Source organism: Muscardinus avellanarius (genome assembly GCF_963383645.1).
Source record: "Muscardinus avellanarius genome assembly, chromosome: 6".
Lineage (NCBI taxonomy): Eukaryota > Metazoa > Chordata > Mammalia > Rodentia > Gliridae > Muscardinus > Muscardinus avellanarius.
The window spans coordinates 12,712,385-12,725,825 of record NC_137791.1 but is presented as its reverse complement, the minus strand read 5'-3'; the positions used below and the strand labels follow the sequence as shown (position 1 = coordinate 12,725,825).

General features: G+C 43.2%; 1 protein-coding gene across 7 annotated transcripts in view; it reads left to right on the top strand.

The window, feature by feature from the left end:
* The window catches only part of ELF2 (E74 like ETS transcription factor 2), a gene marked incomplete at both ends in the record, with an annotated part of 61,599 nt that extends 56,523 nt beyond the window's left edge, over positions 1 to 5,076 (top strand). For all 7 annotated transcript variants that reach the window (XM_080696974.1, XM_080696975.1, XM_080696973.1 and 4 more), the window contains 3 exons: positions 2,306 to 2,498; positions 3,422 to 3,772; positions 4,452 to 5,076. In XM_080696974.1, coding sequence (XP_080553100.1) covers positions 2,306 to 2,498; positions 3,422 to 3,772; positions 4,452 to 5,076 — 1,169 coding nt within the window. The remainder of the gene's footprint in view (positions 1 to 2,305; positions 2,499 to 3,421; positions 3,773 to 4,451) is intronic.
* Between the last annotated feature and the right edge of the window lie 8,365 nt (positions 5,077 to 13,441).

Here is a 13,441-nt window from a genome sequence, read left to right as displayed (position 1 = left end):
AAAGTAGCTGAGGCTGGTTTCGAACCCGTGCGATCCTTTTGTCTCAGCCTCCCAAGTGCGGGGATTACAAGCGTGCACCACCACTCCTGGCTTGTTATTGGGAACTTTAGAAGTAACAATTTAGTAGTAGCCAGGTATGGTTGAGACAAGAAGATTGGTTGAGACAAGAAGATTGCAGGTTCAATGTCAGCCTGGACAATTTAGCAAGACCTTGTTTCAAAATAAAGAGAACTGGGGATGTAGCTCTCAAAGATAGAGCGCTCCTTGGTTCAATCTCCAGAACCCCCCCCCCCAAAAAAAAAGGCAGTAAATTTTATTGATATCAAGTCTAAATTGACTAGCAGTCCAGAAGAAAATGGTCAGAGAATTGCTTAAACAGTTGAGGGTTTTATACTGTACAAAACATGCACTTCAGATTATATATCTCAGCTGGTCATGGTGGTGCATGTTTGTAATCCCAGTACTTGGGAGGCTGAGACAGGAGGATCACAAGTTTGTGGACAGCCTCAGCAAGTACTGAGATTCTCAGCAACTTAGTGAGACCCTGTTTCAAGATAAAATAGGTCTGGGGTATAGCTTAGAGGTAGAATGCCTCTGGGTTCAATCCCCAGTACCACTAAAATATAATAAAAGAATTCATATCTCTGTGAATTAAAGAAAGTATATTTCTTACAAAAAGATTCTATAAGACTGAGCCAGGCATGGTGGCTCATGCTTGTAATCTCAGCATTCGGGAGGCTGAGACAAGAGGATCACAGTTCGCAGACGGCCTCAGCTATTAGGGAGGCCTTTTGCAACTCACGGAAACCTTGTTTCAGAAATAAAAAAGGCTAAAAAATAGGGCTGGGGGGTGTAGTTTGGAGGCACAATGCCCCTGGGTTCCATCCCAAGTACATACACTTAATACACACAACTAATGCCAAAATTTTGCACATTATTACCTGTTGTTTGCCTTTAATAAAGTTAATAGTGCCTTTTCATGAATTTTGATATAAAGTTTGGGCTGGAAATACACATACGTGGCTGGGTGTGGTGGCATACTTGTAATTCCCGTACTTGGAAGGCTGAGACAGGAGGATCACAGGGTCTCAGCCAGTTGCAGGTACTTATTAGTGAGGCCATATGCAACTTGGTGAGACCCTGTTTCAAAATAAAGAATAGGAGCTGGGCGTGGTGGCGCACGCTTGTAATCCCAGCATTCGGGAGGCTGAGAAAGGCTCGCGGTTCGTGCCCAGCCTCAGCTACTTAGTGAGGCCCTTTACAACCTGTGAGACCCTGTTTTAAAATAATCAAAAATAGGGCTTGTGGTGTAACTCTGAGATAGAATGCCTCTAGGTTCCATCCCCAGTATTACAGAAAAAGGGGGGCTGGGGTATAGCTTTGAGGTAGAGTGCCCCTGGATTCAATCTCCAGTACTGCCAAAAAAAAAAAAAAAATCACATAGGTGTACATTAACTTACCAAGTTTAAATCTGTGTAAATTAAATTAATAATAAACTTGACTATATTGAATTTGTTTAACTTTGTGCTCAACAGTTTGTTTTTGCTTAACTTAAAATTCAGGACACAGTGATTATCTGATAGTACAAAATCCAGGACCATTATTTTTTTGTGGGTCTGGGGATGAAACCCAGGGGCATTTGACCTCCCAGCTATACCCCCTACCCCGATTTTTATTCTTTATTTTGAAACAGGGTCTCACTAAGTTGTGGAGGGCCTCACTAAGTAGCTGAGGTTGTCTGCAAACTGCGATTCTCTAGTCTCAGCCTCCCAAATGCTGGGATTACAAGCATGTGCCACCATGCCCAGCAATTTTTATTATTTTAGTATGATAACTAAAACATTTGTCTTTAAAAACCAGCAAGTAGTTGGGAGGCTGAGACAGGAGGATCGCAGGTTCATGGCCAGCCTTAGTTACTTATGCCCTCTGCAATTTAGCGAGTCCCTGTTTCAAATGAAAAAACAAAGCTGGGTCTGGTGGTACATGCTTGTAATCCCAGTATTTGGGAGGCTGAGACGGGAGGATTGCAGGTACGAAGCCAGCTTCAGTAACTTAAGCTGTTAGTATCTTAGTGAGACCCTGTTTCCAAATAAAAAACAAAATAGGTCTGGGGATGTATCTTGGAAGTAGAATTCCCCTAGGTTCAGTCCCTAGTAGCATGCGTGTGCACGCACACACACACACACACAGACACACAGAGCCCAGCAAGTAAGAATATTTAGAATTTTTGTTATAAAATGTATAGCTTATTTGCATTTCTTTATGTTAATGAATTTAATGTCTCATTTTTGCTTTGTTTTTAAAGGAAACACAACCTATTTGTGGGAGTTTCTTTTGGATCTACTTCAAGATAAAAACACATGTCCTCGGTATATTAAGTGGACGCAGAGGGAAAAGGGCATCTTCAAGCTTGTCGATTCAAAGGCTGTCTCCAAGCTTTGGGGGAAGCACAAGAACAAACCAGACATGAACTATGAAACAATGGGCCGGGCCCTGAGGTACAAGCACCAGCTAGTTAGTTCCCAAACACAGCTTAGTCTCTATGTTGTCTGTTAGCTGTTTAGCTTAAAGAGAAGCGCAGAATCCCTACTCTTAACTTCAGGAAGTAATCTTGAGGAGTGTCTTAGATTTGAAAGTAAGTGGGGAATGAGGGGTTTGGTCTCTGCATGCCTACAATTTTAACATAATTGGAAAATAATGTTTTTGCAGGAAGTATGCTTTTATCATGGAACTGTTTCTTAACAGAAATTGTTAAGTCGAGCTGGGCATGGTGGCACACACTTGTAATCCCAGTACTTGGGAGGTTGAGATAGGATTGCAGGTTTGAGACCAGCTTCAGCAATCTAGCAAGACCCTGTTTCAAAATAAAAAGAGCTGGGAGTAGAATGCCTCTGGGCTCAATCCCTAATACCACAAAAATAAATGAATTTATCTTATTTTTTCAAAAGTTTTATCACTTTTAAGAAATTCATAAAACTTACACTGTAGTGGACAAGGTGTGAAGATTAATGAACACATTTGTAGACAATAGACACACATTCCATAGATGTATAAGTGTACGGTGAGTGATTTTTTTTCATATTAACATCAGATTGGTTTTTATAACCTATATAAATCAGAATAGAATTCTTATCAGTGTTTGTAAAATATTCTGTATTTCAGTTAAATTAAAGAGAAAGAAAAATAGCTTTGGGTACTTTATAATCTTAAGATCATAGGGCATGTAGCACTATGTTCCAACTCCCTACTTCAAATCGGTAGCCTTTGGAGCAGTCCAAGCAGAAAGAGCATTTTTTTCTCATCTCTTAAAGGAAAAAGTGAACTTATTTGTTAATATTCACTGTGTATAGGGTTTCTTTTTTATTTTTAAGAGGGGGAGCAGTATTACATTTGATTCATTTAGCAATTATTTCCCTTACAGATACTACTACCAAAGGGGAATTCTTGCAAAAGTTGAAGGACAAAGGCTTGTGTATCAGTTTAAGGATATGCCCAAAAACATAGTGGTCATAGATGACGATAAAAGTGAACCCTGTAATGAAGATTTAGGACCCGCTACTGATGAAAAATCATTAGAGCGAGTGTCGCTGTCTGCGGAAAGTCTCCTGAAAGCAGCAACTTCTGTTCGTGGTGGGAAAAACTCTTCTCCTATAAATTGCTCCAGAGGAGAGAAGGGTGTAGCTCGAGTTGTGAATATCACCTCCCCTGGCCCCGATGCTTCGTCTAGGTCTCCTACCAGCACGGCATCGGTGTCAGCAACAGCAGCTCCGAGGTGAGTAAACTGTCAGTTACAGTGTGTTGACTTCCTATTGAAAGGTTCCTTGGTAAAAATGAAATGCCCCTTTGTTTACTGCCTACTAGTCTACTACTACTAGTACTACTAGTAGCTACTAGTCTTCTACCCACTGTCAGGACTTTGAAAATTGTCCAACATTTAAAATTTATTTTTTTGTTGTTACGGTAGATGTTAGCTAACCTGAATTGGTTTTTATGGGTCTATAAATGGACCTTAATGTGGGCTTTTTGTGTGTGTGTGTGTGTGTGTGTGTGTGTGTGTGTGTGTGTGTGTGGTACTGGGGATGGAACCCAGGGGCATCTACTTCCAAACTACACCACCAGCCCTATTTTTTATTCTTTTTTTTTTGAAACAGGGTCTCCCTGAGTTGCAGAGGTCCTTACTAAGTAGGTGAGGCTGGCCATGAACCGCAGTCCTCCTGTCTCAGCCTTCAAAGGGTGGGATTACAAGCGTGTACCACTGTGCCAGCTCCCAGGTTTTTTTTTTTTTTTTTTTTTTTTAATGTTTGTTTCATGGGATTTTCATATGGATTGCATATTTATCTATAAAAACTGGGTGTGCTGTTTTTTATACTTTGCAGAATATTTTATATTTTTGTACAAAAGATTGATTTTCTAAATTAACATCAAATATAACCAGTTTTTTAATCTACTAGGACAGTTCGTGTTGCAATGCAAGTACCTGTTGTAATGACGTCACTGGGCCAGAAGATTTCCACTGTGGCAGTGCAGTCAGTTAATGCAGGTGCACCATTAATAACCAGCACTAGTCCAACAACAGCGACCTCTCCAAAGGTAGTTATTCAGACAATCCCTACTGTGATGCCAGCCTCTGCTGAAAACGGAGACAAAATCACCATGCAGCCTGCCAAAATTATCACCATCCCAGCCACACAACTTGCACAGTGTCAACTGCAGGCAAAGTCCAATTTGACTGGGTCAGGAAGCATTAACATTGTTGGAACCCCACTGGCTGTGAGAGCACTTACCCCTGTTTCAATAGCCCACGGCGCACCTGTCATGAGACTATCAGTGCCTGCTCAGCAGGCGGCTAGCCAGACTCCTCCTCGAGTTATCAGTGCGGTCATCAAAGGGCCAGAGGTTAAATCAGAAGCAGTGGCCAAAAAGCAGGAACATGATGTGAAGACGCTGCAGCTGGTGGAAGACAAGCCCGCAGACAGCAGTAAGACCGTGACCCACGTCGTGGTTGTCAGTGCGCCTTCAGCCATCGCCCTTCCTGTAACTATGAAAACCGAGGGACTTGTGGCGTGCGAGAAATGAGAGCGGCTACACCTGGACTTCACACTTGCTAGTGGTAAGGGAAGCCATCAAGAAAAGTCAAAGGAAGACTTTAAAACGTTTTAATGCATATAAGAAAACAATCAAACTTACTGGAAGTAAATTACCGGTCCCATGTTTCAGTGGGAAATGAACTACACATTGAGATGCTGACAGAAAACTGCCTCTTACAGTAGAAGCAGCTGAACCCGCCAGTGAGGATCAGAAGGGACCAAGCAGCTCACTACACTATCCAGCCACACTAAGACTTGGAACACTAACACCTGTAAGAGGCCATGTCTTTTTCAGTGGGGAGGGTTGGGGAGGGTGATCTCATTGTTACATATAGCAATTTTTGATGCATTTTATATGCATACCAGCAATTATTACTGTGTCCGCACAGTACTCACTTAACTGGTGCTATGTGAAGACTCTGCTAATATAGGTATTATAGAATGTGAATTGAATGGATCCAAAAGCTTCAGAAAGAGGATAGCAAAAAAGATCTAGTGCGAGTTTTTTTATATCATATAGCTTAAGCTGATTTAAAACAAAGGCCTTAGACTAATTTTCGGTTTTCTTTCTTGAAATAAGCTAATGGCTTGTTTGTGTAAAGCTTTTTTATTAAAAGAAAAATTTTAAAAATCTTGTACCTAGCACAGTATTGTTATAGATTTACATGTAACATTTTCTATGGTAGTGTAAGTCTGTCAGTTTCTTAATTGTGGACGATTAGCCGTTGGCCCTGGCCCCTGCTGTAGCCGCCGGCGTCGCTCATGGACCTCGGCACCTGCGCAGACGCGTCGGTCTCAGCAATCCTGTCACTTGGAAGTTCAGGCGCAGCATGAAGTTTTGTCAGGTAGCTCTAATACCTGGCATTTGTTTTCTTTCTTTTTTCTTTTACTTTTTCTTCCTTTTTAGTTGATGTTTAAGAGGGAAAGTACCAGTGTTCAAATTTGAACTATAATAGTTTGTATATTCAACATTTGAAGTATATTCTATTTTGTTGTACTCTTGTTTCAAAGTGTATTCAAGTAGGTTTTCTGAAATATAGAAATGAAATTTATCTTGTGCTTTTGTCTCTGGTGATATTTTTTTAGACATGGTTTCCGTAAGAAGCCAAAGAAGTCCTATTTCTCTTTCCCAACTCCTGTGTGAAGAAATGCTATTTCTTTTTTGTCCCATTATATTTGGCAAATATCTGCATGTTGCTACCTTTGTTCTGATTTTTATCATTAACATGGGTCTTTTTCCATAACATAAGTATTTTAGTTGGGCACGCTTAAAAGAATTGACATGTAGAAAACTTTCAGATCAGCTGGGTGTGATGGCATACGCTTGTAATCCCGTCCTTGGGAGGCTGAGACAGGAGGATCTGGATTCTCGGTCAGCCTCAGCTACCTAGTGAGGCCCTTCCATGACTTAGTGTGAGACCCTGTTTTAAAATAAAGTGTAGGGCCGGGCCTGGTGGCGCACGCCTGTAATCCCCGCACTTGGGAGGCGGAGACAGGAGGATCGTGCAGGTTCGAAGTCAGCCGCGCTGGCCTAAGAGACCCTGTTTCCAAATAAAAATATAAAAAATAGGTCTGGGAGTGTAGCCCAGAGGTAGAAGGGCTTCCAGGAACCCCAGTACCACCCAATAAATAAATAAATAAAATAAAATAAAGTATAGGGCTGGAGCCAGGTATGGTGGTGCACACTTGTAAGTCCCAGCATTTGGGAGGCTGAGACCAGAGGATCATGGTTCACAGACAGCCTCAGCTACTTGGGTGAGACCCTGTTTCAAAAAATAAAGAATAAAAAAATAGGGCAGGGGGTATAGTTTGGAGGTCGAATGCCCCTGGGTTCTATCCCCAGACCCGCAAAGAAACAATAAGGGCTGGGTGTGCTGGCACATGCTTGTAATCCCAGCATTTGGGAGGTTGAGACAGGAGAATCACGTGGTGGACAGCTTCAGCTACTACCTAGTGAGGCTGCAACTCAATGAGATATTCTAAATAAAGAATAAATAGGACTGAGGGTGCAGTTCGGATGTAGACTGCCTCTGGGTTCTATGCCCAGTACCACCCACACCCGCGGGCACACACACACACAGAAGAAGAAGAAGGAGAAAATGGGCTGGGGATTTAGCTTGGAGGTGGAATTGTTCTGGGTTTCATCCCCTGCACCACAGAAAGAAAAAAACCCGGAACTTTCAAATCACTTCTCATTCAGGTCTTTTGAAAATAAGAAACAAGTAATATGCTAGCTCTTTTACAAATTAAGAACTTCAGGTACCAGAAGGATGATGATGATGATGATGATTCTTTTATTATTATTTTGGTAGTACTGGGGGTGGAACCCAGGGGCTTTTCTACCTCCGGCTATACTCCCAGACTTTTTTTTGTGTGTGTGGGTCTGGGGATGGAACCCAGGGCATTTGATCTCCGAACTACACCTCCTGCCCTGTTTTTTATTCTTTATTTTGAAAGAGCGTCTCAATAAATTGCGGAGGACCTCACTAAGTAGCTGAGGCTGTCCATGAACCACAATCCTCCAGTCTCAGCCTCCCAAATGCTGGGATAACAAACGTGCGCCACCACGCCTAGCTCTCCCAGCCCTATTTTATACTTTATTTGGAAACAGGGTCTTGCTAAGTTTCTGAGAGCCTCACTAAGCTGAGGCTGGCTTTGAACCTATGCGATCCTCCTGTCTCAGCCTCCTAAGTACTGGGATTACAAGTGTGCGCCACCACACCTGGAACTTCAGAAGGATTATTTGAATTACCTAATTTTATATAAAACTAGGATCTATTACTCTATATCTTAATATTTTTTCCTGCTACAAAGAAAAAGTTGTAAACTGGATGTGGTGGTTCACACTTGTAATCCCAGTGTTTAGGAGGCTGAGACCAGAGGATTGTGGTTCTTGGGCATCCTCAGCTACTTAGGCCCTCTGCAATTTAGTGAGACCCTGTTTCAAAATAAAGAATAAAATATAGGGCAGGGGGTGTAGCTCGGAGGTCGAATGCTCCTGGGTTCCACCCCCAAGCCCCCCCCCCCCAAAATAATCGGTTACTTACAGATTTTAGCAACTGTGGAAGGTAAGTAGACACTAAATATGAGTACTTTGCTCCTGTGTTGTATTCTCTACCGCACCTCAGAAACTTTCTGGATCTCTTTTAGAATAAATTTATTTATTTAAAGTCTGGAATTGGAAGCATAATACCTACTGATCAGAGTATTATCAGTGGTATGCCCCCTTGTTCTCTTAACTGTGGCTTTTAACCTCAGTCCCTTCAAACTATAAATGAGTGTAACTTCATTTGCTTTTAATGTCCAGCATATGTGAGAAAAGCCACATAACCATAGCTTGACACCAGGACGTATTTTCCAGCCTCACCAGACCTTGGAACTGTGATCAGCGCTCCCTTTATTCCTTAGGGCACTTTCCAGAAACGTTTCCAGCCTTCAGCCACTGTTCTCACCTGGTGACCACTGTCCATCGTGAAGAGCGCAGTCCTGAGCTGCCTGCAGGGCTGCTCCATTTCTAGCATGTGTGCCAGGCCTTCCTCATCCTCAGCATCTTTCCCTTCATGCCACACTGACCTTGTTCCAACAGTCAGTAGCCCGTCCTTCTGTCTCCCTTTTTTCAACTAATAGCTTGCAGTCTGAATTCTGTAGAAAGAGTTACCATGGAGGGCTCCAGCAACTCCATTTTCAAGTTATATAGACACTTTTTTTCCCCCCCATGTTATCCCATACTTAAGTTGACATCTTAATAATCATTTGGGGCTGGGCAAGTGGTGCACACTTGAAATCCCAGTACTTGGGAGGCTGAGACAGGAGGGTTGCGCAGGTTTGAAATCGGCCTCAGCTATTTAGTGAGGCTCTCAGCAGCTTAGTGAGACTCTGTTTCCAAATAAAATATAAAATAGGTATGGAAATATAACCCAGAAGTAGAACCCCCCTAGGTTCCATCCCCAGTACCCCACCCCCCACACATGCCCTCATTTGGGCCTGGTAATCCCACCATTTGAGAGGTTGGGACAGAAGGATCGGGGTTCACAAAGAGCCTTAGCTACTTAGTACTTTGTAACTCAGTGAGACCCTGTTTCAAAATAAAGAATAGAAAATAGGGCTGGGGGTGTAGCTCAGAGGTCAAATGCTCCTGGGTCCATCCCAGTACCACCAAAAAATAAAAAGAAGCATCTCCATGAGATGCCTAAGCAAAACTCCTCTTAGCCTATTTTCCTTGGGCCTTCCAGGAGGTTTTATGGGGCTCTTCTGAGAGTTGTAAGGATTAAAGAACATTAAGGATTTAAAACCAGTGGTGGCTGGGCGTGGTGGCGCACGCTTGTAATCCCCGCACTTGGGAGGCTGAGACAGGATGATCGCGCAGGTTCAAAGCCAGCCTCAGCTACTTAGTGAGGCTCTCAGCAACTTACTGATACTCTGTTTCCAAATAAAGTATAAAAAATGAGTCTGGGAGTATAGCCCGGAAGTAGAAAGCCTCTGGGTTCCACCCCAGTATCACCAAAGAATAAATAAATAAAACCAGTACCTGGCGCACAGTTGATACTACTAAGTATTTGCTATTAGGATTTCACTTAGATTATTGTTAATCGTATTTATACCTACATATGGTTTTTACTACCAAGTCTATTGTCCCAGTACTCTTAGATGGGTTCGTCTTATTGTGGTCTGGCTGTTTCCTCCTCCAAAGCCTGTTCGTCTAAATGACATTACCAACAACCCTCGCTATTAAGGGAGAGGAAACCTGAGAGCCATTCTGGATGCCTTACCTCACACTTAATGTACCAGGTTCAGATGGGCGTGGTGGCGCATGCTTGTAATCCCAGCATTTGGGAGGCTGAGACAGGAGGATCGTGGTTCACGCACAGCCTTGGCTACTTAGGCCCTTCCAAATTCAGTGAGAACCTGTTTCAGAATAATAAAAATTAGGAGGTGTAGCTGGGAGGTAGAATGCCCCTGGGTTCCATCCATGGTACTGCAAATGATGATGATGGTGTAGATGGACAGGTTCAGTTGATGGTACTTTGCTTTTCTACTGTCCCTGTCCTTGTTGCTATATCTCCACAAACCGCCCACTTTTGGGGAGGGGGGCTGGATACTGGGGATTGAGGCCAGGGACATTCTACTTCCAAGCTACACCACCAGCCCTATTTTTATTTTGTAATAAGGTCTTTTTAGGTTAATGACAGTATCGCTATTTGCCGAGGTTGTCCTTGAGCCTGTGATAGTCAAGTCTCTAGCTTCCCAAGTACTGGGATTACAAGTGTGCACCCCCACACCTGGCTCCCCTAGCCCTTTTTATGATCTTATTTTTGTTTTTGAAACAAAGTATCACCTAGTTGCTGAGGCTGGCTTTGAACTTGTGATTCTCCTGTCTCAGCCTCCCAACTAGAGATTACAGGTATGGGCCACTGCACCTGGCACAATCTTTCTTACATACCAGCTGAGAACTTTGTAAAATGCACATCTCATCACTCCACAGTATTGCAGTTTCTTTAAGTTCAGTGGCATCTCGCTGAAAAGGTAAAAGTCTACAACATCAAATGTAAAAGTCCCTTGATGTGCCAGTACCCAAATAATGACCCTTCAAGCTGAGCATGATGGTACACTCTTGTAATCTCAGGACTTGGAGGGCTGAGGCCAGAGGATCACAGGTTTGCAGCCAGCCTCAACTACTGAGGCCTTCTGTGATTTAGTTTGACTGTTTCAAAATAAAGAATAAAATTTAGGGCTGGGGGTGTGGCTCAGAGGTAAAATGCTCCTGGGTTCAATCCCCAGTTACCCCCCCCCCCCTCACACACACACATACCCTTAATCTAGCTTTTGCTTATCTCTCCATTCCCAAGCCGTGTCTGTGTGTGTGTGTGTTTGCACGTGCGTGTAGTTTTGGGGATTGGATCCAGGGGTGTTCACCTCAGCTACAACCCATTTTTTAATTCTGAGGAGTCTCCCAAGTTGCCACATTGGTGTGAAGCTGGGATCAGCCAGTCCCAGCCTTCCAGGTGCTGGGATCACAGTGTACACCACTAACCAGCTCCCAAGATGACACCTGGCCTGTAGGGCAGACTGCAATATTTCACTTTTCCAGTAATCCTGGGTACCCATTCCCCATGCGGCTGTTATGGCATCTCTTTGGACAACTTAATTCTTCCACTTAAATTTATTTTACTGTCTGTGTCAGAGGTGGCAGAGAAAAATTCCTGTGAAGGTCCTGGAATCCATTCTGGGTGGGTAGTGATCTTAGTTAGCGCTTGAATATGAAGGGTGGAAAGAGTAAGGTATAGGCGGGCGTGGTGGTACACGCATCTAATCACTGCGCTTGGGAGGCGGAGACCAGAGGATCGCGCAGGTTTGAAGCCAGCCGCGCTGACTTAATAGACCCTATTAACAAATAAAAATATAAGGTAGAAGGGTTTCCAGGAACCCCAGTTACCACCAAAGTGGGGGAAGAAAAGGTATACTAAGACACACTAAGGAAAGAAATGAGTGATAGAAGCCAAGATTTCCATTAACAGATGAATGGATTACAAAACTGGGATATGTATGCAATGGAATTTTACTCAGCCATAAAGAAAAACACAATTATGTCATTTACAGGGAAGTGGAGGAAACTGGAGGGCATTATGCAAAGTGAGATTAGTCACAAAAAGTAAGAAATCAGATGCTCTCCCTAGTAGGCGAAAGCTAAGGAGAAAAGGGTAACAGGAACTCTAGAAGCTGGAGATCCTAGAGAGGAGCAAATGGGAGGGGGAGGAGGGAAACTAAAGCACAGGATGTACTTTAAAGGCAATCACTGAGCTAAGCGTGGGAAGGAGGGGGGAAGGGGTGGGAACTGGCTAAGGGCTAATTGGGAGATGTGTGCATGTTTGCCTCTACCATCATTTATCCCATTAAGCTGTATGACTACAATACACCAATTTTTTAAAAAAAGCCAAGGACTATTTATAGAGAATAAACAGGACACATGAGTGCACCAGAAGCACACGCTGATGTGGTGGCTGCTGAGTGCTGATACGGTGACGGGGCAGGCCAGTCAGTGTAAGATGGCTTTGCTTCTGACACTCCATGCTTCATTCAGGAGCCAAGCCTGACTTTATCACTTTATGTAAACAAGCCATGTGTAATTATCAGTTACCAGATAGAGTTTCTAGAGAAAATTTTAGCCTTGGAGTTATAAAGGGTATCCTATGATCTTAATTCTCCTCTCTGACTATATGAGGATACTGAGGGCATAATCGCTTTGGGGAAGGAATAACTCTACTTTGCCAGGCAAAGTGGGTTCAATTCCAAGTACCACAAAAAAACCCCCACATACAGGGCTCTAGTCAGCTCTACATTCTTGTGAGTTGTCTAAATCTTAAGGCCTGAGTCTGTAAGTGGCAAGATAGCCTGGCATGGTGGCACACACTTGTATTTCTAGTACTAGGGAGGCTGAGACAGGAAGAGCTCAGGTTTGACAGCCTCAGCAAGTAATGAGGCCGTTTCAAAATAAAATAGGGCTGGGGGCGTACCTCAAAGGTAGTATGCTTCCTGGGTTCATTCCCCAGTAACACACACATACACAAAGGTGGCACATGCTTGTAATCCCAAAATTCGGGAGGCTGAGACCGAAGGATCATGGTTCACCGACAGCCTCAGCTACTTAGGCCCTTTGCAACTCAGTAAGACCCCGTTCAAAAATTAAAAATACTAAAAAATAGGGCTGGAGGTGTAGCTCAGAGGAAGAATGGCCCTGGGTTTCATCCTCAGTACTATAAAAAAAAAAAAAAAAAGTAAATGTGGCTGAGCATGGTGGTGTTTGTGAACCCAGTACCTGGGAGACTGAGATAGGAAGATTGCAGGTTCGTGGCCAGCCTCAGCAACTTAGACCCTGTTTCATAAAAGCTGGCTGGGGTCATAGTTCAAAGGCAGACTGCCCCTCGGTTCAATCCCCAGTACCACAACACAACAAAAGAAAACAAATTCAGCCTGAACAACTTAGTGAGACTCCGTCTTCAAATTAAAAACTAATAGGGCCGGGTGTGGTGGCACACACTTGTAATCCCCATGCTTGGGAGGCGGAGACGCTGGTTTAAGAGACCCTGTTTCCAAATAAAAATATAAAAATAGGTCTGGGAGTGTAGCCCGGAGGTAGAAGGGTTTCCAGGAACCCCAGTACCACCAAAAAACTAAATAGGGTTAGAGGTGTAGCTCAGAGGTAGAATGTCCCTAGGTTCAATCCCCAGCATGCAAATAATATAAATGAGCCAATAGCAAACATATAGAAGCAAATGATAGGGCGGCAGAAGAAAATTACACATAGAATACATGCTGGAAAGTTATACAGTAATTAAAATTCAGCTACCAACTTACTT